This window comes from Ambystoma mexicanum, chromosome 13 (assembly GCF_040938575.1).
Source record: "Ambystoma mexicanum isolate Mex_15411 chromosome 13, UKY_AmexF1_1, whole genome shotgun sequence".
Taxonomy (NCBI): Eukaryota; Metazoa; Chordata; class Amphibia; order Caudata; family Ambystomatidae; genus Ambystoma; species Ambystoma mexicanum.
This window is the reverse complement of record NC_090938.1, coordinates 602,135,468-602,162,726: the sequence shown is the minus strand read 5'-3', so window position 1 is coordinate 602,162,726 and position 27,259 is coordinate 602,135,468. Positions and strand designations below refer to the sequence as shown.

At 48.7% G+C, this 27,259-nt stretch overlaps 2 protein-coding genes across 2 annotated transcripts in view; one reads left to right on the top strand and one right to left on the bottom strand.

Moving 5' to 3' along the window:
* Window positions 1–15,935, bottom strand: part of CAVIN1 (caveolae associated protein 1) — a 154,237-nt gene extending 138,302 nt beyond the window's left edge. Inside the window, exon 1 of the mRNA XM_069634446.1 lies at window positions 15,307–15,935. Within this exon, the coding sequence (XP_069490547.1) occupies window positions 15,307–15,750 (444 nt within the window). The 5' untranslated portion in view covers window positions 15,751–15,935. The remainder of the gene's footprint in view (window positions 1–15,306) is intronic.
* A 6,290-nt stretch (window positions 15,936–22,225) lies between these two features.
* LOC138520464 (glutamine-rich protein 2-like) lies at window positions 22,226–22,846 on the top strand. The gene has a single exon (XM_069632839.1). It carries the CDS (start codon window positions 22,226–22,228, stop codon window positions 22,844–22,846), a length of 621 nt encoding a protein of 206 aa, XP_069488940.1.
* The last annotated feature ends 4,413 nt before the right edge of the window (window positions 22,847–27,259 follow it).

Here is a 27,259-nt window from a genome sequence, read left to right as displayed (position 1 = left end):
CGGGGCGCCATGTCCCTCCAGGGCGCCATTAGCCCCCCACCATGCCAGCTCAGGGGAGTCTTTCAAGGGCTCCCCCGAGCTGGCGTAGTGGGAGAAGGCGCGGCAGACGCCCTTTTGTTATTAAATGTACCTACGGCGGCGGGGCGCATTTAATAACTATAAGGTGCTGATGCTAGCACCCTATTCACATGATTACCTCCTGGCTCCGACGCGGGAGCGAGGCGGTTTGCATTGGAATAGGGCGCTCATGGATTAGCAGCATGAGGGCCCTATTCCAGTTATTAGCTCCCGGCGAGGCGCCGGAGCGAGGAGGTAAAAATTAAAAAGTGGCTTATCCTGCCCACCCTCCCCACCCCCCCTGTTGACCAGGGGCACGTGGGGAGGGGAGGCGCCAATTCACCCAGGGAGTTGCTGCCGACATACCCCCCACCCGCGATGTTTCAAATTTTTTTAGGGATTTGTTTCCCAGACTTTGTGGACTACACAGAGTAGTGGTTTTCAGCCATGCACCCTCTCATGAATCAGGGTGCAAACATGCAGAATGCAGAGCACTGGTACAGACTGGAGGATGCACTTGGGCAGCTATCGGATCAGTTTGTTCTATAGGAACTTTGGGCCTACACCGCGCAAGCATTGATGGGCGATGAAAAAAAGAATGTGTGATGGAGTAGAACCTAGAAAGGTGGTGAGGTGCGGCCTCTTGGGTCAGTCGGGAGTAAGAGCCTCGAAGTGGTGTGCCCGATGTTCTAGGTCAGGATTCCAAACTGAGACTCTCCTGATATCTTAGAGCATGACTCCCGTGATCCCTCACCATGGACTATGCTGGATGGGTGTGTGTGTGTCAACAGACATGCAACAAAAACTTTCCATTCTGGTCTGCACACGTCCTTATATATGGGTAGTGGACGAAAAATGCAGAATGAACATGGCGCATGTGTATTCACATGTGCACGGCACTGGTGATGCGTCGCGAACGAAAACATCCGTTTTGAGGCACTATCTGCAAAATCTAATGCAGAGGGCCTGCAAGAGCGCCTTTATTCTATGCATGCCAGTGTCCAAGGGTAGTGCAGGAAAAGGTCAGCTTCCAAGCGCATGAACACGTGTTCTAATCAGTTCTTCCGTACAAGTCTGACCACGCCATCCAGCGACCTTCTGTTACCAACAGCATTATATGATATGATGGGTTATTTATAACGCGCTTAATACCCAGAGGTTTCTAAGCGTGGACCTGGGGATTGAACCTCTGTCGTCTTGCTTCCAAGGCGAGCACGTTGCCGCTGAGCTATACTCCCAGGACATTCACCTTTACACTCAGTCTATTCCTGACTACACCACGTTTGGCTCAGGCTTGCGTCGCGGAATGACAATTCTGGAGCTTGACCTGGCGTGCAAAGTATAGATGCTCAGGCAAACAGGGGTGTTGCTAGGTCTGGAAAAGATCTGGGGCTACGCTTATGTCGGGACGATCGGGACTCTGGGATAGCTCGCCTTTTGGTTGTAGCCCCTGACCTTTTATCCTGGGCTCGAACCATCAGACCCGGGGCTTTGGACCCCTCAGCGCCCCCCCTCACTAGTGACGCCTCTGCGGGCAAATAAGATCACAGACTTCTAGGAACACTCAAGCGCACCCCCGAGCCCCATAAGCACCCACCATTACATTGTGTACTCAAATAAAAGTCTCAGAATCTGCCTTGGAAACACAACTCGGTTACCACAACACTTTAGGACATATGTTGCAGAACTCTGGTCCAGCTAGCAGGACGGGCACACAGCCACGCTGTCGCAATGCATTCTTCCACCCGCTGCATCCACCCTCCTCCCTTGCTCTGCAGCATCTATTTCCCACTTCCCCATCCTCTTCTCTTCCCCTGGCTCATTTCCTTTCTTCTAGGAGACCAGGTTCTGGATACCCGTGGCAGTGGCCCACTACGCCCCTCCATGAACAAGCCTAGGCACTCTGATATTGCCAGAGTTGTGATTTGGTCCAGTATAAATCTCCCAGATGCCTCTGGGTTGGGTGCGCTATATAAATTGGAAAAATAAATAATTTATTAAAAGCAGATTAACATAAAATACCATCAAATTTGCATGTTTAAAGTCAACATTCCCCTTTATAAGCGAAATCCGTTTAAGCGGACGGCACCCGGGTGCAAGCAAAAATTCAATATGTATGAGCCCTACTTCATGGATTACAATTCCACATACATACACATGGGATTTAAAATGAAAATCACAAAAATTCAGAATTTTGAAATTGAGGCCCCAACATTTGTGCTTGTGATTCGACGCCTCCTGGCTTAGAGACACTTTCACTGTTGGAAGTATTTGAAGTTATTCCCAAAGGACACAGAGCCACCCTGCTGCTCAGAATGCAAACTGGCCCCCAACATGGGGGACGAGATCCTCAAATCTTGGTATCTGCCTTGCCATATCTGGAAATTTAACACAGTTTAACACCGGGGCTTGTGTATTCTATCAAGTAGCTCCTTGATGCCTTTACCGGTCTTTGCCGGCGCTTTATTAAGTAAACGTACAATACAATACAATCAAACGTAGGAAAGTCACGCCAGAGATTTTTTTTCTTTTTTTTTAATTGTATTGTATCTTGGAACTTGAAGAGGGGATAATTGATGTGGTCTACTTGAATTTTAGGGGATCATACAAGCACTGTGACTCTGAAAAAGCTGAATCTGAAAATGTCAGAGATTCTTTGCAGATTTTGCTACAAATAAATGTGTGTTAGGGTGATATATAATGTAGGAGGAGTATGGGGGGGGGTCTCCCCCCACATATAATCGGATGAAATGGAAAACAAGTCCACATTTTCGGACTCGGCCTTTAAAGGTGTCAGTGATCACACAGGTCCGGTTTCAGGAAAGTCCTGGGCATGGCCCCACTCGGAGGACCGATGGGCACGTTGAGCCGCTGCAATGTGAGTTCCACAGGAGTGCAAGGGTTCGGAGGTGGCTAAGTGACATTAGACAAGCGGCCCCGGCTGGGCGCCCAGGGGGACAATGTGTCCATCCCTTACATCAGCGCCATTACCGAGAGGATGGAAGTCAAGGCACCCCCTGTAAACCCCAAAGCTCCAGAATGAGTGGGCACTTGGGGATTTCACAAAATGGACCCTAGCTTTTAGGGTCTAGGAAGGGCAGCAGATTGGGGGCGCACACGGGAGGGCAAGCATCTCATCCCATGGTCTCGGGCGGCAAGCAGTGTGGAAAGGCAGGGGTTATGTCGGGGGCGACTGGACAACAGAAGCAAATTAAGGTTTGGGTGCAAGTGCACAGTTAATCAGTGAGACCTCTTGAAGGCCGCGCTAGCCACTTGTGTTGGACCGGTGGACCCGCCAAGCAATAAAATCCAGTCAGGTTTTTAGGATAGTCCCAAGAAATATATGTATGAGAAAAATTCACATCTAATACATTTCAATGGTGACTATTTGCATATATTTGGCTAGTCTTCTTTTTTTTTAACATTATTTTTATTGTTTTCCAAAATAAAAATACAATACAAATACAACCCAACCAAAAGCTGGCACAGATACCATTATACATGGCAGCACAATCCCATCCTCACAGCATAGTATGATCTCCAACGTCCCATGCAGCGGGCGCTATCGGTTATATGTGATTTTACTGACGGAAAATTCAGAGTGGTACATTTCATCGTGACCCCCCAATCCCGCCGATTTTCTGCCCTTATAACGCAACCTCAACCCCATCCCGAATCATTTTAACCCCTTACCTCACTACCCTTTATGTATTTATTTAATATTTTCGGTGTTTTTCAGTATTATGGTCTTTGGTGCAATGTACCATTCTGAATTATTTTTGCTAAATTGACTGGGCACCGGCGCCATCACGCCCAGCTTGTACTCGCCAGTTCTAAAACCCCGAACTGTGATTTATTATTTGGTAACCTGCAAGATCTGCGAGTAATCTGCAGTCACAGGTTTGCATCTCGTCAGGGCCGTCTTTGCCATTCATTTCTCTGTGGTAAATAAATGGAGTGCTTTTACTATTATAATAGTGCTTAGAAGCAAGAGGAATCTAGGATAAAGCGCTATACACAGAAGCCAGATATTATTGTTATTATGTATTGGTGGACGAGCTCAGAGCATATCATTATTAACGTCACTGCGTGGTGCTAGAGCAGAACATGGGACTTCAAGTGCGTTTGTTGTGAACTGGAGCCGGCGAGGTTGAGAACAACAAGGTTTAAGAATGTTTTCCCGAAAAGTCCGCGGATGGTCTATGTTTCGGACATTCTGCAACGTTTCATAGATTTTGCAAGACTTTGCTCCAGCCCGGGTCATTTGGTACCTGGGTACTATGAGTATATCTTTTCTACTGGCCCTAAGTGCTTGTGTTTGGTTGCAGACCAGTTTTGAGGTGGGGCGATAATTGCTGCAAACTGCCTTGTGTGCCAGTGTACAGTAGATCTTTGCCTTCACGGACAGCCAAAGGAAGTCCTCCTTGGAAGGAGAGATGTGCTCTTGAGAATCAAGTCATAATCATGTCCTAAAATATACCCAACTCAAAACTCAACCTCATAAATAACTCAAGCAATAAACTCGGCATGCACCGAAGGACCCATTCCATAATATCGTCATGAACAGAACTGGCCAATCCCACTATCAAACACTTGTCCTTCCCTCCCCAAATATGGGGCTAGAAGGGGGGGGGGGCTTTATACAGGGATTTCCAAACCGTGAAAATTAAGTACATGCTACCAATAACTAGGTTGACATTCTCGTTTCGAGATTTGTGCTGGAGGTATTGTCATTGCATTGATGACCTAGAACCATGTCGAGATTTGTGCTGGAGATATTTTTTTCATCTCAACGATGACCTAAAACTGTGGTCATTCCCCCAGGAGCTTATGTCTATCAATGAACTTCTGAAATTGCTGAGAGGTTTCGTCTCCCTTACGGTGTCTTGGATGGAGACCGATAATCACTGCAAAGTAGAACTGGCCCAAGTTGTTCCCACAATCTCTGGGGTTGAGCCGCCCTCGAGGAACATTAAATGAACTGGCAATCAACGGTGGGATTTCTTCTGAAGAATGTTCTCTTAGAGATGAGGGACACGGCCGCTAACAGAACTGGCCATTGCCTTTTTAGGAATCGGAGACCAGACTATCAAACATTTGCCCCATGTGTGTTGCACAACACAAAGAGTTTGCTACATTTCTTTTTACCCTATACAGCAATCATAGTAAAAAAAGGAGTTGTATTTTGTCCTAGTGAAGGCATATTTAGATAATTCGAATGGGGCAAAACATGTTTGCTCCTTTTCCTATAATACAAGCAGCAAAAGTGATGCTTGTATCGTAAGGAATTGGTGCTAAATTAATTTGCTCCATTTGTTTTCAGCTGGTAAGATGGCTCAGCGGGTTAAACCCTTGTTGCTGTGATTTGTGTTTGATCTGCAGGTTGCCGGTTCAATTCCTGGCAGAACCTACTCAGCCTTTAGCTAAATGAGTACCAGTTTCGATTGGATAATCATAGCAATGTATGTAAATGTGTCCTATGGAAAGCGCTTTAGATTAAAGTGCTATGTAATAAACAAATTATTTTTATTCTTGCACATTGCCATGGTCAAAGTGTTGATAGTTTGGCCCCTGCTGTGTAGCATAGGTGGAAACCGACTAAAGAGGTTCCAGAGGAGAACTACTAAGATGGTGGAACGTCTGAACCAGTAATCTTATGGCAAGAAATGCAATGGCCGTGCAAATGCCTAGTCTGAAATAATTTGTATGCAGAGTGGAGCTATTCATTTATTTATTTATATTGCGCACCAAACACGGAGGTATCTAGGCGCTTATGCTTAAGAAATTGGTTACAGTGCTTATGGTTACAGAACAGAATGCACATGGAAGTAATCACACCATAAAGAGCAGTACAGAAGGTAATTACATTACAGGCAAAAGTCCAGAAGAGTTCAGGTGGGCACATTACTGGAGCCTAACCCCAAGTTGCAGGAAGGCTGCGACACAGAGATGCAGTAAAGTCCATCAGATGGGCACATTTAGAAGCCTACCCCATGTTGCAGGGCAGCTGCAACAAAAAGATGCAGTAGGGACGAGTGAGCACAAGGAGGCAGCTGGGTAGCAGGTTCAGGCACACAGACATATGCATACAACGGGGGGACAGCAAGGTACGGGCTTCAGGCACACAGGCACATGCATACAACGTGGGGCAGCAGGGCACAGGGTTTAACCTGAGAGTGTCCTGGCAGCGGACAGGGAGCAGACAGGGCCTTAGGAAGTGAGCCTTTGGATGAGGGGGCCGGCTAAAGCCTGCTGGTCCCCGATAGGATGATATCAGTAGTTTGGTAGCCAATGGATGCGCACTTAGGCAGGCACACAAAGTTGAAAAACATGCAGTAGCCATCTTGGAACAGACGCAAGGCGACACTGAAAAAGGCACACCAGAGTCCAGGGCAAGTTGCCTTGGGGTTTCTCAGAGGAGCTTAAGCCAATGAAAGCTGCTATGGAAGCTGTATTTAGAAACGGCAGTTGGGATGGGACCTTATTTCAGCAAAGATGGAACAAGGAATGCAAGAAAGGAGATGAGGCTCAGGCAAGGAGCTTGTCATACAGAAGCAGCACTCACTGGCTGGAACTGACTCCAACAGGAGAGAAAGGGTCAAACTAAACCGATCCAAGCGGGAATAGCAACAAGAGATAAAGACAGAAACTAAGACTAAGCAGGGCCTGCAGCGTAAACACGAGTTCCTTATCTCCGATAATATCCTTGATCCTGTGAACCAGGCCCTTAACCCTTTGGGTTACCCCTGAAGCCGAGCCCTGTGTAATATAACGAGGCACGTTCATGTTAGGTTAGGCTATGTGCTTCTATGTTATTTCAGAGTCACTATTACTATAACTTTTTGGTTGTGGCAATTTCCCCTTTACCAAATAAATGTTTTGTTCTTTTTTGTTTTAATGGGGTGTACCCCCCTCCTCACCCCCCATTGTTTTCCATCTGCATCCCCATCCCCCCATCTATATATAGCTACCGATTGTGTTATGGTGATCAAATTGCTGAGACCAAACAGGTCACTGTAATTACTGTTAAATGACATTAAGTCTAGGCACTCTGATTGTACTACGGTGGTCATATGGCACAGTATAAAAGCATATTAACATAACATAACATGAGCCAAGCTCTCATCTGACAGAGGCACACCTACTATGGAGGTCCTATGGCGCTGTATAGAAGCATATTAGCATAACATGAGCCAAGCTCTCATCTGACAGAGGCATGCCTTCTATGGTGGTCCTATGGCGCAGTATGGAAGCATATTAACATAACATGAGGAAAGCTCTCATCTGACAGAGGCACACCTACTATGGTGGTCCTATGGCGCAGTATGGAAGCATATTAACATAACATGAGCCAAGCTCTCATCTGACAGAGGCATGCCTTCTATGGTGAACGGTGGTTTGGAGGGTTGCCCAGAGCATTGCCAGTGGTTAAGATTCATTCTAAACCTTCCAGCCATCACCTCTTTGTTTTTGCTTTGTCACCCCGAGTGGGACGGGTATGCCCAGACGTGGGTCCCGTGCCTGCTGGGCCTAGAGACCCAAGCTACTCCTCACTGATGAGCCCCAACAAGGGCGAAACATGTTTGGGGATGCTTGTGGTCTCGTGCAGAAGGGATGTGGCCTAGCAGTTCGGGCTGTACTGCCCGTTTTTGGGGTGGGGCTAAGCCTGATTTGCATATGGTCTTTCCTCTACTGTAATGGCTTGGCAGGCGAAGAACGGTGGTTTGGAGGGTTGCCCAGAGCATTGCCAGTGGTTAAGATTCATTCTAAACCTTCCAGCCATCACCTCTTTGTTTTTGCTATGCCTTCTATGGTGGCCATATGGCGCAGTATGGAAGCATATAAACATAACATAACATGAGCCATGCTCTCATCTGAGAGAGGTATGGGCTGTAGCACTGTAGGGTGACTCAGGTGTGTGGCGCTGCAAAGTTCTAGGTTTCCAGCCGTGGGCATGTGGGACCCGCACTTTAAAAAAAAGAGTTGCATTCATGACGACCAAAACTGCACGAACAAAGTGCAGCCTTTCTTAAGTGCTAAGGACGAGTATGCTCGTCGTATTTGCATGGACTTCCACAGGGCTCAGCATTTAAGGGGTTAAAGAGAAGTCTATGAACGCCCGCAGAGTCTGCGGCTAGTGCTGGGTGTGGGACTGGCCGCAGGGTGCGAAGAGAGGCAATGGCGATGAATGGAATGGGAACCCAGAGGCAATGAGCTTTTTGGAATTCTGTATGCAGGTATGTGAAGCGTCTGTGTTGCTACAGGCTCCCTAAGCACCGCTCCACCCTCTCACGGGTCCTGCAACCCCACACAGTTCTTTCCAGGGTTCCATGTGATGTGCTCGAAAACAATCCATCGAATCCGTTTTCATCCAATTTTTTTTTCTTTTGGCAGATTTTGCAGCAAATATATGCAGGGGAGACCCCCGCAACCTCCCCATCCCCATATAACTCCTCACGCATTAGTTATTATGCTAAATAGATCCCCCCCCCAAATATATTTGGGGCAAAATTCAATAACAAAAAAAATTGCTGAAAACATGGTCTGAAGCGTATGGCCCTGGAGACAAAATGTCTGATCAGAGCAGCCATAACCTGAGCACTTGATGGGTGCCGGGCCAGCGCGACTAAGCAAAAGCAAAACTGTTACTCATAAAGGATGAGAGGCAAAGCACAAGGGCCCCAGTGTGAAGTGTCCCACGGAGGATATGTTGTGCTGTACTAACAAGACTCATGTACGTTGATTTACTGGTATGATGTTTTATGTGATGTGATCCTTTCATGATTGTGTTTTTTGAATAATAATATGTGCATTCTTATAAATCTATGAAAGTAAGGTGCAAGCTTGCCTACTCTTTCTGGTCCCTAATCAGTAGAGGCACTTTACTCACATCTTCTGTTTGTAGATTGTATGACTTTACCCCACGCAACAGGTGCTTATGTAAAATCGATGAAGGTGTATGTGTGTGTATGTGTGTTTTACAGTTACAGCAACAGCGATGGCCCTTTGGGTTCATAGACAGTTATTATAAAATGAAAAGGCTGCCTGCATGATTTGTGAACCGTTTTGCAGGAAGCATATATGTCGTGAAGGAACGCAGATGGCCCTGGGTAAATTGCACACAATTCAAATGTTTGCTGCAAATTCCCTCAGGCTCAGAGCCCACACTGTGAGTTCCCAGCTCTGCTTATGAGGGCATCTCCCGCCTCTGTGAAGAAAAATGCATCTGCCCCCCGCCCCCTATCCGTGCCCGGGCTTCATAGCAGGGCGCAGCCCCCTCACATGGAGGCCACTGTGCCTTCCCAGTGCTAACTCTGCTTTAGATAAACTGGCGCCAAACACGGGGCCTTGAAAGCCTGCCCAGGAATGAGACCCGTGGGCGATAACCGCCGCTGCTTACCAGACACTCGGGCGAGAGTCTGCCCGGGCCGAGCAGAACCTTCCCGAACAACGAGCGCGCCCTGGGCTCCGCACTTCACCTAGTGCCCGGATGTGCGTATAGTGCTCTCTGTGGTTCAAGCCACTTCCTGGCGCTATGCTGCTCTGGGAGGCGATGTGCCGGTCTATCTGAAAGCCTAGTGGGGTTGGGTATGCCTAGGTCACGTGACGCAGTGCTTCATATGGAATGTGGCCTTGCATAGCTCAGCTGCCTCCATGTTGGCAACGCCTTGGTGCGAGGTCCTGTTCGGGGACGTTGGTGGGAAGAGAGGGAGATGCAAGATGCAAAACCTGAAGTGTTCCTGCGTGCAGATCGAGAGAACCCCTTTTCTTTGCTTGGAATATTCCTGGGGGAGTTGTGTGGGATGGGGTATCTGTAACCAGCCCTACAGATAAGGGGTGTATCACCCACGTTTACTCCCTGAAAATAGGCAAATACAAAAGGGAGTAAAAATAGTCCCAAGACAAGATAGGAAACAAACACATAGGACCGTGTGCCCCTTTTTCACCCACACAGCGCCATGGATATGTTTGCACTAGTAGTGCACGTGGTGCCACAGGAAGAGACCATTATTACTGACTGATCAGTAATGATTATTACTGACTGATCGGTTACTATTATTACCCCCTGATTGGTTACTATTATTACCCCCTGATCGGTTACCATTATTACCCCCTGATCGGTTACTATTATTACCCCCTGATCGGTTACTATTATTACCCCCTGATCGGTTACCATTATTACCCCCTGATCGGTTACTATTATTACCCCCTGATCGGTTACCATTATTACCCCCTGATCGGTTACTATTATTACCCCCTGATCGGTTACTATTATTACCCCCTGATCGGTTACTATTATTACCCCCTGATCGGTAGAAGTGAACCTGTATCTTTTAATGTGTATGAATAACTAGGTGCAAAGGAATCATTATTACAAAAAGATTCCTATGTTACAGTGAAAACATATTTGTACTCGCTTATAAAAATACTCCCATTGGTAATTGGGCTTAGATTTGTACTCCCGAAAAAATCATTTGACTCCCAACTTTTAAAAAGGGAGTAAAATACTCTCACTTCAAAATCTTATCTGGCGCGCTGTGCTGTATCCATGCCTGTGACCTCACATGCGTTTGGCAGGCGCCAACCGCCACGGAAGCAGTTCTCTCACCCGCCAAGCTCCCTACACCACCATCCACTTCTATGGGCTCTCCCTCCCCACGCCCTAAAATGAAATAGTCTGTTTTCACTGACACCCGCCCAGGGGCCTACTGAGGTCGAGAGGAGAAGTAGGTGCATCCAAAAGGGAGCCCCAGCTGTAGGGACCTGTCTCTGTGCGCTACTAATACAGCCCTGCAGGGTCGGCCTGGGGCATACAATCTGTCCAGGCACCAATGAAAAAGTGTTTGAAAAGGTAGCAGGCGCCCCTCTCTCGACAGAACAAGGCCTGATAACCTGTTCAGTGGTTATTAACCACTTGAGAGTTCGCAGCCACTGCTTTTACTCACTGTGCCTTTCACAGATGGGAAATATCCATTTGCATATCAGTCTTTGTCCTGCCCAGGGGCAGTCCAGCACCGAAATGCAATGGCAATTCCAACCTGAACGAGAGTACCACCAGCAACCCCATACACGTGTTTCACCCTTGTTGGGGATCATCAGTGAGGTGAAGCTGATACCTCTCTAAGCACAGTGAGAGGGAGACCACGTCTGGTTGCCCCCAGGAGACCAATGAAAAAGTGGCTCACAATCACACATTCGTTGCTATCCAGAACAGACTGTGAGTGTTATTTGCTAAATGTGTTTCACACTTTCCCGCTCTGGCCAAAAAAAGTGGTCCACCCTGAGCAACAACAAAACAGTTCATCCTAGAATCATGGCCCGGCACTTCGGGCATCATAGGCCAGTGCCAGCCTGCTGCCCTGAGAACGAGGATGGGTACCGAGGGTGCTGGCCGCCTGTATGGGGAAGGCTGGTGGGGGAAGGGTAGAGTGTGGATGATGCAGGTGCCAGGTGGATGTTAGCTGGCATTCCGCTGCACTGTTTGCCTCATAGGGCAGTGCCAGCCTGCTGCCCTGAGAACGAGGATGGGTACCGAGGGTGCTGGCCGCCTGTATGGGGAAGGCTGGTGGGGGAAGGGTAGAGTGTGGATGATGCAGGTGCCAGGTGGATGTTAGCTGGCATTCTGCTGCACTGTGTGCCTCATAGGGCAGTGCCAGCCTGCTGCCCTGAGAACGAGGATTGGTACCGAGGGTGCTGGCCGTCTGTATGGGGAAGGCTGGTGGGGGAAGGGTAGAGTGTGGATGATGCAGGTGCCAGGTGGATGTTAGCTGGCATTCTGCTGCACTGTCTGTGTGGAGGTGGGTGGGGTGGGGGGGGGGTCAGTCGATGTGTACTGTAGAATGTCAGGAAGAACAGTGAACAGGAATGTGGAGAGTAGCCGAAGATTAATCCGCCCCCCCCCACCCCTCCAGGCACCGACATCCCCCGAAATCTGAAGAAGATTCATGTGCAGGTCAGTCTTAGGGACCTGGCAATAGAGGGGTGCATGTACACGTCTTGCAAAGATTGAGACATACTCCAGTCTTCCTGAACACAAGGGAGTCTCCCTGCTGAAGTAACATTCTCCCATGTTCTTACTTTCAACCCACGACCCCCTCGATGGGGTCCAAAACCACCCTATCGCCCTCATCACAATTGCACTGGACCAAAAAGCTCCTGGACAACAAGAGCTCGAACCTTCTTAAAATTTGGAAAAACAAAACAAGTCCCCGAATGCAAAGGAAAAACAAGACGGTACAGAATGTGCATCTTCGAACTCACACTGGGCATGCGTGCAGGCATGAAGAAGGAGAAAGGCATTCTGGGAGGAATACATTTTGGGCGTTAATCCAACGTGAGTCTTTGCCAAAGTCCAAGTGTTCCAAATTAGGGCTGAGCGAAGCCATGTTCCGCTCTTACACGTGAGATCTGGGATGCATATGTGCGTCATAAAACCGTTACCCCATCAAGGGCCTGCCACGCAGGCGGGCAGCAAGGGGCAGGAACACGGGCATTTCTGGCTCTCAGCGGTAGGGCGGGGCCACTCCACCCACCCAATGCTGAAATCCAGGCCACGTCTCAGAATGACCTTACAATGTGCACATGACCCTTTTTGATTTATTAGTTGGAGTTTTGTAGCTGATGTCATGTAATATGTCATTTGTATAGCGCCTAGTGCCATTGGTATGGCCTCAAAGTGCTGTAGGTGAACGCCCTTGGAGGACCAAAGTCGGAGGTGTGAGAAAATGTTCATTTAAAAAAAATGTCAATTATATGTAAATGTTTTTCATTCATGTTAACTGGGCACGTCCCAAATGTCGGTGTGTTTCCATTGGCTGACTACCTGAATGTACCTTGGGGGAGTTGGCAGAAACCATGGCAGTTCATTGCTGGGGCGAGAAGGGGGGGATTTCACACCAGAGATTTTTGAATAAACCTGGGCGTGGAGGCCCGTTTATGGGAGTCGTGCCAAGGCAAGGTTGGCAGCAAGAACTCTGCCCTAAGGCACAGCTCCCAACGTTTCGAGCCACCAGGGTGGGTGAAAGCAGATGAGTTTGGTTTTTGGTGGGTGTGAGCCCGTTCAAGTCTATGGACGGGTATTGAGCTTACCGCATGTGTGAACAGGCGCCAGAATTGGTGACACCTGACAAAAAGCATGCGAGTGGCGAGGTGTGCGGGACTCCCCAGTATCCAAAAGGACGACAACAATCCGGGGGTTCAGGAGGCTACTGGCTGAACTCCAGGTCCAGTCACCAGTTCATAAGTTCCCCTGGGAATGCCACCACTCCGAGCCCAGCGCCAAGCAAAAGAATGCTGGCAAAGGCGCTGTGTGCGCGAGCGGGAGGGCGTTCAAAGAGCAAACAAGGGGGGCAGTGGTGTAAAAAGGGCGGGGGGGGGGGGGCTGAAGAGGTCAGAGATGGGTGCGGTGTGAAACCCCTCACTTAAAAAAAGGCAAAATAAATAAAAAGAAAAAAAAGAAAACTGACATGAACAGCACATATAGCCGATTCCCATTAAAGGGCCAGGGCTCCGCCTTTCATCCCTCCGAATTCGAGAAAATGCTTCGCCACCCTCCGGCCCCATTACTTAAACCTCAGGAGGGAATTCAGTTTCTGGGGTGGGCTGTTTTTATTGGTGCATGTTTTAAGCAGACACAGTGCAGGCTATAAAGTCATACTGGGGTAGGTGGAACGGACTGCAAGGTAGAGGCACGAGTGTAACTGTGCCCCCCCCGCCCCCGCCCGCCACACCACACGCCCCCACCCCGCTACACTGGGCTCATGTATCATCTCATGACTCACTGGCCCAGTATTGTAAAGCGCCCAGAAGTGGGACAGATGTGTTTCTGTTCGCAAGTACAATCCTCCTTCACAAACGAACACACGAGGTCCATAACCGGAGCAGGGGGACCAGGAGTGGCGCGCAAGCGCTTGCCAGGGACGCAAGAGAAGGAGTGTATCTCCGACATGCTTGGGGAGTTCCACGAGTGCGTTTTGCCAACGCTGCCCGCTTCCCCGTCCGCTATCAGCGGTACAGTGATGTCTTCGAATTATTTTCATCGAAGTAGTAATCATCTTTTTTTTTTTACTGGAAGATTTTGAGTACATATATATGCGGGGGGATTCCCCACACAGCCCCCCCCCCTTAACCCCTACATTAATAATTCACCTAAATCCACCCTCCCATATATTTGCGGCAATATCCGTTGCAAAAAAATCGCTGATTTCTACCTCGATTAAATCTCCTGCAGCAAATCTCCCCATCCCTTATGAGCAGCACCCTCCCCATCCCCAGAGGAGGAGGGGGGCTGGGGGAGGAGGGGGGCTGGGGGAGCAGGGAGGTGTGACCTGCTCGTTACGCTGTCAACTGTGGAACCAAGATCCCTGCGTGCAACTCCACGCTTTGCAACTTGACCACATTTTATCATCCTGGGAAGACCCCTTTACCCCCTCCCCCCGGCACCCCCAAATATCCGACACACTTGCGCTGAACCCCAATATTAAGTGCTCCATTCAAAATACGAACATTTGCATTGGAAAGAAAATAACGGAGTTGTAAAAAGCAGCGAATGGCACCTCAATCAAGGTTAAAGCTGGAGACTATGTGGGGTCCAAGCAAGGAGCAAGAGCCTACACCGGGAATGTGCAGGGTTAATGGACAGGCAGCTGGCCCTTGCCTGCCACGCCCTTCTATGCAGAGCTCTCTGGGTGCCCCAGTGTTGCCTGAGTCGCACGCCGTGTCCTGGTACTTGCACTATGGAATTCTCCTGCTATAAGGGCAGGTCCAGAAAGGGCCAGAACTCTGACAACACACCTGTACGTGGAGCTACTCTGAGCTAGGACGGCGAGATGCTTCCATTGGAGTCGATCATCATCATTCCAGTCTAATGCTTTAATTATTTATAAATAATGCATTCTGGGAGTAGTCGCCCCTTAACTTGAATGTAACAAATTGGATTTAAGCACCTGATACCAATGATATGTAGAAGGAGAGCCCAAGGTGGAAGAAGCCATCGGGCCACCCTACTCAGGAGCAATTGAACAGAGGGGTAATGCTGGGCAGCTGCTTGGAGCCCCCCAGTTGGAGGTGCCATAGTGAAATCTTCTTGGCCCTACACATATCACATCTGGCCTCACTGTGGTGGAGGGTGCGCCAATATGGCCTAGTGCCTGAAGCGGCATGAACCCTTGCCCGGGTTGCGCCCACGCCCAAGCCTACCACAGGACGGCTTGAGATCTGTACAGGATGGGGGTTAAGGAAGGCAAGTACCTGGTAGATCATGACTTTGAAGTTCCTCCTCTTGAGCAGCTCTGACTCGTTGAGCTCCAGCTTCTTGATCTGGCCGGCCTGCTTCTCCAGGTTCTGCCGCACCGTCTTGACGTTGACGCTCACCTTGCGCACCTTCTCCAGCATCTTGTTGACCGTGTTGCTGGTGGTGGTGTGGGCCTTGGCCAGCTTGGTCAGCTCGCCCTGGATGCTGGTCACGGCGCTCTCCATCTCCTGCTGCCGCTCCTCCAGCTGGCCCTGAGTGAGCTGGATCTGGTCCACGGCGCCAATGATCTTGTCCAGTAGGGTCAGTACCATCACGCCGTTGATCTGGTCCGGCTTGATGAGCTCGGGCTCGTTGCCCTCGTGGACATCGGCCGCCACCTGCTCCTCCGAGGTCTCGGACGGCGCAGGCTGCTCCACGATGTGCAAGTCGATGTCCGCCATGGTGTCAGGGCAAGACCCGCGAGTAGAAGAGACCAGGGACTAGATGACGAGGCGACACCCGACTGCAGAGCCAAGGCAAGGCCGCTTCCCCTGGTCGTTGCCTGGGCCCGGAGCCAGAAGCGGAGAGCTCGGCGCGCGTGTGTGTCCGTGTGTGTGTGTGTGTCCGTGTGCGCCTGCGATGGAAATGGCACGGCTCTGCAGATCTGGGCTGTGGGACAGCCCTCCGCAAAAACTTTCCAAACTCTGCGGCCATTGGCTGACTCCACCTCGGCTCTATTAATGCGCGCCTGCCAAATGCCTCTCCCCGGGGCCCACCCTCTCTCCGGGATGATTAAAATAGTTGGGAGGCAGGCGGAGAAGGGATCGGGCATGCGAGTCCGTGCAGGCACGGCCGGGCCTGGAATGTGCAGGGGGTGGCAGGGGGTGGCAGGGGGGGGGGGGGGACTCACAGAGCGTTGTCTGCGCACCCGGGTGCGGGTGGAAAAACAAATACACGCCTTGGGGCTCCCTGGGTTTCCATCACTGCGGCTTCTCTTAGGAGTCTGGACCCCAGTGAATATGATCAATGTGACTTAAACAGATCCGTGTTATGATATGAAAGGTTATTTATATAACGCGCTTAATACCCAGAGGTTTGTAAGCGCGGATCCGGGGATCGAACCTGTGGTGTTCCGTGTCGTCTTGCTTCCATGGCGAGCACTTTGCCCCTGAGCTATCCTTCCCGACTTCACACGCTAAAGGGTACTTTTAAAATGAAGCAATTGCCCCCTCCACTCCACTTTAAATAGAAATTATACGCTGCACAGTAACAGGCAGTGAGTACCCCGCTACCTGAGCGCTTTCGGCACACATCAACACGCTCCCTTCCATGTGGGAGATGTTAGTCCAGTCCTGCTTTTTACTTTGCATTCTGGGACTTGGAGTTTTGGATTTGCTTATTATCATTCCACGTCCAAGAATGCCCAGTAAATAAACGGGGGTGTACCAGCATCTCTCACGTGGAAATGGGCATGCATGCGAAGACACAGGCGCAAGATGTGGTGGTGCGGGCATCGTAATGAAGCGCCCTCCGCTGGGGGTGTCCCTATCCACGTGACTTTGTTTGCTCTAAAACCACTGTCCAAGGGGGTGCATAGCTGAGCTCATCAGTGCCACGTAGTTGACACATGTTCAGAGGGGACATTATATCATAAGGGGGCCCTTAAGTATTCTCAATATTCCCATGCATCAGGGTGGCACAACCTTTGCAGAACAAGGTTGCAAACTCAGCCCTATCCTGAGAAATGAAAGGACGTACAGGAGTTTCTGTAGACTACAACTCCCATCAGCCCTAGGCAGCATAGTCAATGGTGAGGGATCACGGAACTCATAGGTTGGAGACCCCTGCGTAGATTCATTAAAGCTGACTCACACCCGGATTTCTTTGGTCACTTATTCTGAATGGTCCAGCTTACTTCTCAATTCGACCTGCTATTACAACTCATCCACCCCCCCCCACCCCACCCAGCTTTCCCTACACCCTTAAACCATTGCACCCAGCAGGCAGCAGGCCTTTGTCCTGGCAGTTGCACTTGCCTTAAAACAGGGGTCTGATACCATTGGCTCACCAGATGTGCACTACCGATTCCATCAGACCTAGCCAACATGGCCAATGGTGAGGGATCATGGGAATCATAGTACAAAACATCTGGGGAGCCACCAGTTGAAGGCCACTACCATCAGCTCTTACTATTGTCAAAATGTACTTAAGATTCCTGAAAGGATGCTCCCCATCAGATGTGAAGGGATATCCCCTCCCCTCCCCACATCACGTACCCATATCCTGCACCGCCAAGGTCACTTCCTGTTTGCCCTTGCATCCCATCTCTATCTGCTGTCAGTTTAATTCACTCTGATGGCTTGCATTCGAAAGGCAAGAATGCAAAAACTATTTTTCGAAAGCTCAAATTAATTATGCACAACAGCAACAATCATGCGTAAACACATCTAAAATACATATTACATTATAAATAGTACAAAAAAGGAAAAGTTACAATCTTAATGAAATTAAACACACAAACACAAGCACACACATCGACATTCCAAACACAGGAGGTGGTCCTACTGTTGCCTTCCCTTACACCCTCTAGAAACTCTCTCCAGGGATCCTTTTCACATACCCAAGCTAAGAATATTCTAAGATTCAGACTAGATCCTTTCATTCAGCCGCAGATATCAACACATTTATGAACCAGCACATTCCAATACAACCACTAGCCCAAAGCTACCCGCGTCTTCAGACAGCTACTAACCAATTCTGATTTTAGAAATAAACCCAATTTAAATCAGCTGAATACAATTCTAAAAAGGTTTTCTGTATCTTTTTAAAAATAGCTTTTACATGTTCGCATACTTCGGCTATAACGTTAATCTTGTTAAAATTAATAAATAGGCCAATGACATCGATAGTGGCCCTAACCTAATTTTTAATGAAATGCCTCTTAAGCCATTTCCTTTTGAGATAAAAAAAAAAAAAGATGAGGGGAAATTCAGACTATTGTTATTTGTTCCTATCTGAAATGACAGAGGAAGAAAGAACCAAATGTTATTTTTTCGTTTTTTCTTCCTGGAGCCATTTCGGATAACCCGATCCCACCCACCCCCTTACTTACCCGTCGGCGGGACAATCCGCTGTGTGCCACCGTTTCCCGTGGTGTCCCTGCGATGCCTGTTCCCATTCACTTCTGTGATCGAGAACCGGTGCCACAGTGTCTTTTCCTTTTTTTTGTTTTAACTTTATGCAAACGGGTGCGGGGACCCCTGCAACCCCAGCTGACATTCTAGTGAACAAAGGTGCAGGGGACACGCCCTCAGAGTCCCGGCTCCCCTTGTTCACTATAATGTCAACGAATGGGGCATTTGGTCGAAATTTTCAGCCGTTCGAAAGTACGAAAATCTCCCATTTGGTTAATTATATTTTGTCTTTTTGGGTAATACTGGGGAAATCCGTAGAAAATGTAGTAAGTGTTCATCGAAACCAGATCCACATGTGCACTCTTTATTGCCCCCCAGCTAAGTCCATTCGGGACAAGAAACATATCTCATTCAAGGGGATCTAAGAGCTCCTAGAAGGCTTTTGTCAGATCAACTCTGCCCCGATGCTACAAAAAAAGTCATTTAGGGTAGTCAGCAGACCCCCTTCAAAGCGGCGCCATCTTCTAACCGAGCTGTGCTCAATTTGAGAGCACACTGATCTGATAAAGTATTAAAAGTCTGACCTGAATCCACACCCCATTTCTTTGCCGCCCCATTTTTAAACCAAGAAAATGTGTCCTGCATAGGCGAGGAAACTATTTCAGCGACTGCTGGTATCATCTTAGTGTTCTTAATGTTATCTATCTGTGCGCTTATAAAGAACTCTAAAAACGTATGCTCGGCTAGAACGGCGATGCCTTGCACCACATATTCTAGCCTCAAGGCATTGCACGGGGTCCTAGGAGAAAGGCCGGACACCATCTTTAAAAAACGGAAACAGCCAGAGAAGACTTTCATTCCCCTGCCATATAGTACAGAGTCATGCCCTTTAGCCTCCAACACCTTTAGGCATTTACCCAATCTTTTACCGCCACACCTGTAATAAAATCTTAACAACCCCCTGAAACTTGCCCGAGCCCCCCTCGTCACCGTCCTGATATGGGGAGACCAACTGGCGTTCTTGGAGAACAATAGGCCTAGATAATTATATCAATGTTAACATTATTGACCGACCAAACATAATTCGGTTTATCCTTTCCAAAGACCAAAATGTTACCCTTTGATGGATTCCATACCAGGTCATGCTCTGTGAGAAATCTGTCCGCATACAGCGCGCGTTGCTGGAAACCGCTCAGAGTGAGGCCGATCAGTGCCGTATCATCGGCATACAACAGTGCACCATATCTGCGTCCTTTTAAAGCTTGTGGGTTAGTTCTCGCTGAGGAGTTACGCGGGTTGAACCCTACGAGATTAAGAATGAATAACAGTGGAGAGAGAGGGCAACCCTGTCTAACTCCCTTGCTTGTGAAATCTAAAGTGTAACCATTGGCACAGGACCATCACTGAATGTTCAGCATACATAACAGGTGTATTTGTAGAGCACATATTCACTCCCAGAGGGGCATTTCGGCGCTATTGACAGATAACGTATGTTTATTGTTACCCAATTTAACGGTACTTATTGTGCCAATCTCAGAAGGATGAACGGCTGAGTGGACCTGCCGGGATTCGAACCTGTGACCATGAGGTCAAACACAGGCCCCTGTAGTGGATGCAGTAGTCCCCTGAGTCACAGTTCACTGCAATAATCCTTCAGGGAGCCCAAACCTGTCCAATGTATACCATACGCCGGATCGAGTGAATCAAAGTGCTTTGGCAAGATCCAAGACTGCGACAAACACGTGCCCGCCCCTCGCCTTAACATATTTCTCAACAATTGTGTCAAGCAGGACGCACTGACCGATCCCACCAAATCCCTTCCTGATATCTTAAAGTCAAAACAATTTGCTAAAAAACTCTAAGGGCCTGCCCTGCACTGTCAGTTACTTCACCTTGTTGCAAAGTTCACCATTTCATATAAAAAGGAATGCACACAGCTGACAACATGAATTTCCGATTCTTATTTCCTTTTGCAGTATTAGGAATTCAGCATTCGGTACATTCTTTACTTTTCAGCCGGAGTGTCCAGCAATTGCTGTTGCATTGAGGGAACACTTGCCGCAGCTCGTTGATTTGCTTTCCAGGATGCGCGCACGCATGGCATGGGCCTAACTTGTGCTGCGTCAATGTGAGCCAGCTTGAAAACCGTGCACTGTGGAACTGGTAGTTTTGACCAACGGTTCTGGTGAAAAGTGCTTGAGAATGCACCATTTTCCAAAAACCCACTGAACAACTCGACAGCAGGTACGAGTATGCTACTACCCAAACAGCTTTTTGATATACAAATGTAGGCCGCTAAACTTTTTGGTGCCCAGGGCTAGTCCCAGGCCCCTGTGTCTGGTGGGGTAACTCCAAGTTCCTACCTTGCTGAATCCAAAATACACAGATCGTTCGTTATCTGATTCACCAATATCTGTCCTCCAACTGTTTTGAACTAGACTCCCATGATCCTCATTATTAGCCATGTTGTCCAGGGTTGATGGCAGGTGTTGTCCAAAAGACACTGATAGCCAAAGGTTTCAGACCCCTGATGGTCTGCCACTTGCTTCTCTCCAAATGTGTTGCACTAATACTCCCATGAGCCCACACCATTGACTACGCTGGCTAGGGTTGATGGGAGTTGTAGTCCAAAACGTCAAGCGAACCAAAGATTGCAGACCCCTGCTTCTTTTGTGTTCTCCCAAGTACTGTCCACATAGAGGACAACCACTGCCGACATCGGCAGACAAGAGGCACAAGCTGCAACCTCCAGCAGGCAAGAGGCACAAGCTGCAACTTCTAGCAGGCAAGAGGCACAAGCTGCAACCTCCAGCAGGCAAGAGGTACACGCTGCAACCTCCAGCAGGCAAGAGGCACAAGCTGCAACCTCTAGCAGGCAAGAGACACAAGCTGCAACCTCCAGCACTCAAGAGGCACACGCTGCAACCTCCAACACTCAAGAGGCACAATCTGCAATCTCCAGCAGGTAAGAGGCACACGCTGCAACCTCTAGCAGGCAAGAGGCACAAGATGCAACCTCCAGCAGGCAAGAGACACAAGCTGCAACCTCCAGCACTCAGGCACACGCTGCAACCTGCAGCACTCAAGAGGCACAAGCTGCAACGTCTAGCAGGCAAGAGGCACAAGCTTCAGCCTCTAGCAGGCAAGATGCATGCTGCAACCCCCAGCAGGCAAGAGGCACAAGCTTCAGCCTCTTGCAGGTAAGATGCATGCTGCAACCCCCAGCAAGCAAGTGGCACAAGCTGCAACCTCCAGCACTCAAGTGGCACACGCTGCAACCTCCAGCGCTCAGGTGGCACAAGCTGCAACCTCTAGCAGGCAAGAAGCACAAGCTTCAACCTCTAGCAGGCAAGAGGCACAAGCTGCAACCTCCAGCAGGCAAGAGGCACACGCTGCAACCTCCAGCACTCAAGAGGCACACGCTGCAACCTCCAGCACTCGTGTGTCACAAGCTGCAACCTCTAGCAGGCAAGAAGCACAAGCTTCAACCTCTAGCACTCAAGAGGCACACGCTGCCACCTCCAGCACTCAAGAGGCACACGCTGCAATCTCCAGCAGGTAAGAGGCACACGCTGCAACCTCTAGCAGGCAAGAGGCACAAGCTGCAACCTCTAGCAGGCAAGAGGTACACGCTGCAACCTCCAGCAGGCAAGAGGCACAAGCTGCAACCTCCAGCAGGCAAGAGGCACAAGCTGCAACCTCCAGCGCTCAAGAGGCACACGCTGCAACCCCAGCAATCAAGAGGCACAAGCTGCAACCTCTAGCAGGCAAGAGGCACAAGCTTCAACCTCTAGCAGGCAAGATGCACAAGCTGCAACCTCCAGCAGGCAAGAGGCACAAGCTGCAACCTCCAGCAATCAAGAGGCACACGCTGCAACCTCCAGCACTCAAGTGGCACAAGCTGCAACCTCTAGCAGGCAAGAGGCACAAGATTCAACCTCTAGCACTCAAGAGGCACACAGTGCAACCTCCAGCACTCAAGAGGCACACCCTGCAATCTCCAGCACTCAAGAAGCACACGCTGCAACCTCTAGCAGGAAAGAGGCACACGCTTCAACCTCTAGCACTCAAGAGGCACACGCTGCAACCTCCAGCACTCAAGCGGCACACGCTGCAACCTCCAGCACTCAAGAGGCACACGCTGCAATCTCCAGCACTCAAGAGCCACAAGCTGCAATCTCCAGCAGGTAAGAGGCACACGCTGCAACCTCTAGCAGGCAAGAGGCAAAAGCTGAAACCCCTAGCAGGCAAGAGGTACACACTGCAACCTCCAGCAGCCAAGAGGCACACGCTGCAACCTCCGGCAGGCAAGAGGCACAAGCTGCAACCTCCAGCAGGCAAGAGACACAAGCTGCAACCTCCAGCACTCAAGAGGCACACACTGCAACCCCAGCAATCAAGAGGCACAAGCTGCAACCTCTAGCAGGCAAGAGGCACAAGCTTCAACCTCTAGCAGGCAAGATGCACAAGCTGCAACCTCCAGCAGGCAAGAGGCACAAGCTGCAACCTCTAGCAGGCAAGAGGCACAAGCTGCAACCTCTAGCAGGCAAGAGGCACACGCTGCAACCTCCAGCAGGCAAGAGGCACAAGCTGCGACCTCTAGCAGGCAAGAGACACAAGCTGCAACCTCCAGCACTCAAGAGGCACACGCTGCAACCTCCAGCACCCAAGAGGCACAAGCTGCAACCTCTAGCAGGCAAGAGGCACAAACCTCAACCTCTAGCAGGCAAGGGGCACAAGCTTCAACCTCTAGCAGGCAAGAGGCACAAGCTGCAACCTCCAGCAGGAGTCCACCAGACTCAATGGCTCCAGAGACTCCTTATTAGTACCCCCCCCCCCCCAATCATAAGAGGGGTTAACACCAATGTCAGCACAATAAGGAATACAAGAATATCCGACCTATAGAGCTATAGAGAACGTGGGGCATTTGAGAGCGGCCGTTGCTTCTGGACCATGCTTAGGGACGGGGACTGACTTTGCCCCAGCCCTACTGGTCTTTCGGCTGACCTGGCATGCACGCCTCACTGCCCAGGCGTGCCGAGAAACAGAGGCCTACTTAGCTAACGATAAATGATTCGTTTTTCCTACAGGCACGGGGGATGGGGGTGGGGGCGATAAGGGGGATCTCGTGCACACCGTGAATAGTACAAACCAACCAGGTGTCCGGACTGACCAATCGCCGAGCAGGCCATCGCCACTGAAATTCAGGGCACGTGGCTTTCTCATATACACTGCATTACGGTCTCCAGCCTGATGCGGCTGACTCAGCTGGCTGTGCCCTGTGATGCGACTGCCCTGCCCCAGCCTTGCCAGCCTTTCAATGGCATCAGCCTGTCCGCTTCCGCAGAGGTGGAGGCAGGCTTGCAATTTAAGGGCAACATTCGATTTTTGCTCTCATGTCCGCGAGGCGACCCCTCTGGCATGTGTAAAGTCCACGCTGCCAACATTCCCCCGTAAGAATGTCAGGAGGTGCAGTGTTTGAGAAAGGTCACCGGGGCACATTCTTTGCCTGGGAGGAATGCACTTACACTGTACACTAGGTGCATGCTGTGGCGAAGGCAGGCTCTGCACTCAAGAGAGGCTGCCTCTATCCAAGGTGTCAGCAGATCCGCATGTCAGCGTCCAGTCTTCAAACATGTCTCAGTGGATAGCTCTGCGAGTTAAGCGCTCACCCTGGCAAGGGCGAGAAATGGGGTACCATTACATTGGGCACTAGCATCGCATGGTATTATACAGCGCTCAGAGGCGGGAGGAATCTGGCATGAAGCGCTTAATAAGAGCAACATTTAACCTACATGTATTCTAATGTTTTCAGTAATGCATAACAATTATTCAGCTATAACCTTGCAACGCTTGCGCCAAATAAAAATGAATGCTCGTTGCCCATGATATGTTCGCAAAGTCGCATCACTGTTTTGAATGCATGCCGTAACTAAGGGCCTGGTTCATGGAATTTTTTGCAAGGGGCAAAGTGACTTTTCAATAGTGCAAATTGACTTTGCACTGTCAGCAAACACCTTGATTCATGGAACCGTGCAAAGTGTCTTTTTGCCAAGCAAAGTCACTTTGCACTGCAAAAATACACTTTGCACGGTTCCATGAATCACTGCGTTGGTTGGCAGTGCAAAGTCAATTTGCACCAGTGAAAAGACACTTTGCACAGTGCAAAAAAAAATCCATGAATCAGGCCCTTAGTGTCCCTTGACCGTCAATTTCATATAATCCTAAACATAAACTAAATGCCAAGAGGGGAAGGTTGAGGGTCATGAGCGACTTCCAATAGCTGGTGGGCCTGGGAGGTCTGGGGAAGACTCAGCCACAAGTCAGTGCACCTGAAAGGCCAGTTGGACTGAGGAAGAGGCAGTCGTGTTTGCCGTGAAGGCCTTCCAAAAGTGTGAGAGCCCCTCTGCTGACAACAAAAGAGGCCAAATGCACGATTATACGGGATGATGGCCTCTCAGAGGTGTGCAATCGTGTTTTAGCTCCCAAGGCCATAGCAGAGAAGATTTATCTAGGTTCAAATCAATCTGCACCCCCGTCACCCCCTTCCCTAATCCCCCAGGGCCTTCCAGGTTTGAAATGCTAGGCAATTCTCCTCTGAAAAAGACCACCAACAGTAACCACACACAGGGGTATCCGGCAGGCCGAGGTGCTGCACCTGTTGAGGCCCAGAGAGCAAGGGATCCACATCTAGGTTAAGTGTGAGAGGCCCTCTGCTGACCGCTGTGTGGCGCAGGGAGTTAACATGTTCTTGTACATCCTCCTGAGTGTGTTCCATGTGTTACTATCGCCGCAAAAATAACGCCATACAAGAATAGTTTTCCGGCAATATTAACCCATTAAACCTGCGTGGACACTCCCAGCAACCTCCATATTATTTTAAAGGGGGCAGGGGACACCCCGCAACCTCTGCTCCCATTTACCCCCAAAATTATCCTCACTAGTATGTCGCCTATGGCAGTTCCTGACGACCATATTATTGGTGGGAATAATATTAGCTGATAGCTCTTAGTGGCTGAGTGGATGTCATCCATAAGAACAGGTTACTTGGCCATGTTCATCCGCAGCAGAGGGACCTAAAGACTTTGCACCGCAGTGATGACGCTTAGCATGGCAATTCATTCATAAATCGTGTATTGCCGGAGACCAGTCTCCAACCGTGGCACCGGGATTCGTTGTCTTGCTTCCAAGACAAACGCGTTACCCCTGTGCTATCCCCCCGGCCTAGATAAACACATGCCCGGGCTTGTTGCCGACAGTCTTGCTCGTAGGTGAAATCAATATGGATTCAAAAGGTTCTTGAAAGAAGTAAGTTCGTTCAAATTGGATCTTGTACTGTTACAAGTAAAGTCTTTATATTTATTTTGATTTTTGATAATACACCATTCGTTATCAAGGCTGCACATGTATAAGTAATTAAATAAACAGAAGACATAGTGTACAAAAACAAAAACATTAGAGTATTGAAAAAGTAAAGCATGGTAAAGTGAATTAAACACATCATAGGGTTGCCGAATATTGTGAAATAAGATCATCACATCATGAAAAATTAAACAAGTAAATTATGAAATAAATTCATCATGCCATTGATAAGAAATTGTTAGGCATTGAAAAGACAAAAGTATCATAAAATTAAATTGCAAACCATACCATGGTTCAGTTGGGCGATGGATGATATCAAACATTAAATAGAATGAAAGATACAAAGTAAAAATGAGTACGTTGAACAATTGATGGCTGGTTACAGAGCATTCTAAGTAGCATGCATATGGGAACATCTCATGGGTATAGGGTATGTGCGTGGGAAGTCTATCAAGCACCTGAAAGAGCCTGTGAGCCAGAAAAATAATGAAAGTAAGGTCACCAGTAAATAATGTCACTGCAATTTATGGAGTAGGTGCGTGGAAAAAAAGTAAGGAAGGGACCATGCATAAAGTATGTAGGAAAAATGTAAAGACACAATTAGGACATTGGTAATGGCAGTGGATACGGCTAAGAACAATTTCAGCATCCAATCAAAGGAGACCAATCTCAATCATTACACAGTTTTCAAGAGACTCGTCTACTTTATACAAACTTGCATCCAGACATTGGAATTTACTATATTTAGATAAAGATCTTGCTCACTATAGCACGGAAAAGCCCAAGTTCACTTTTACCAAAGCCAATATTCTTCGGAACAAACTCATCCCCTCCTTTTTTGACTCAAGTTGACACCAGAATTTCCTCCACATGGTTGAAACTACCTGTTGGTTTCTTTAAATGTGGTAACTGCAATCAATGCCAGTATGCACATCACAGCTGCCAAGAATTTTCTGACACTAATGGGACACTAATTCAAATCAAAGGCTTCATCAATTGCAAATCCAAATGAGCTGTATATGTCATTTTATGTGTTTGTCACAAACTATATATAGGTAGTACTATAAGACAATTGAGAGTTCGCATCAGAGAACATCTCTCCAGTCTCAATAAAATGGACACCAACTTGCCCCTGGCGATGCACTGGCAAACCCAACATCAAATAGATAACAAAGCAGGCATTCGCTTTATAGGTTTGATCAGAGCAAAATGTGGAAAACGTGGTGGCAATACTTGCCTCAAACTCAGACAATTGGAATCGAATCTCATTTGCTACTTTCGCTGTACTGACATAGGTCGTAATACAGTCCATGAAATGCATGTATTTTTATAATTAATTTTGTATTAGACCTCCAATCACAAGTCCAGTTAACCCGTATATATTTCTTGATATTTGTACTGTCAGTTCCCTCTTTGGTATTCTCTTAATATTGCTCTAGATTATTGCAATAAACCTAGCTAATTCATACTTATG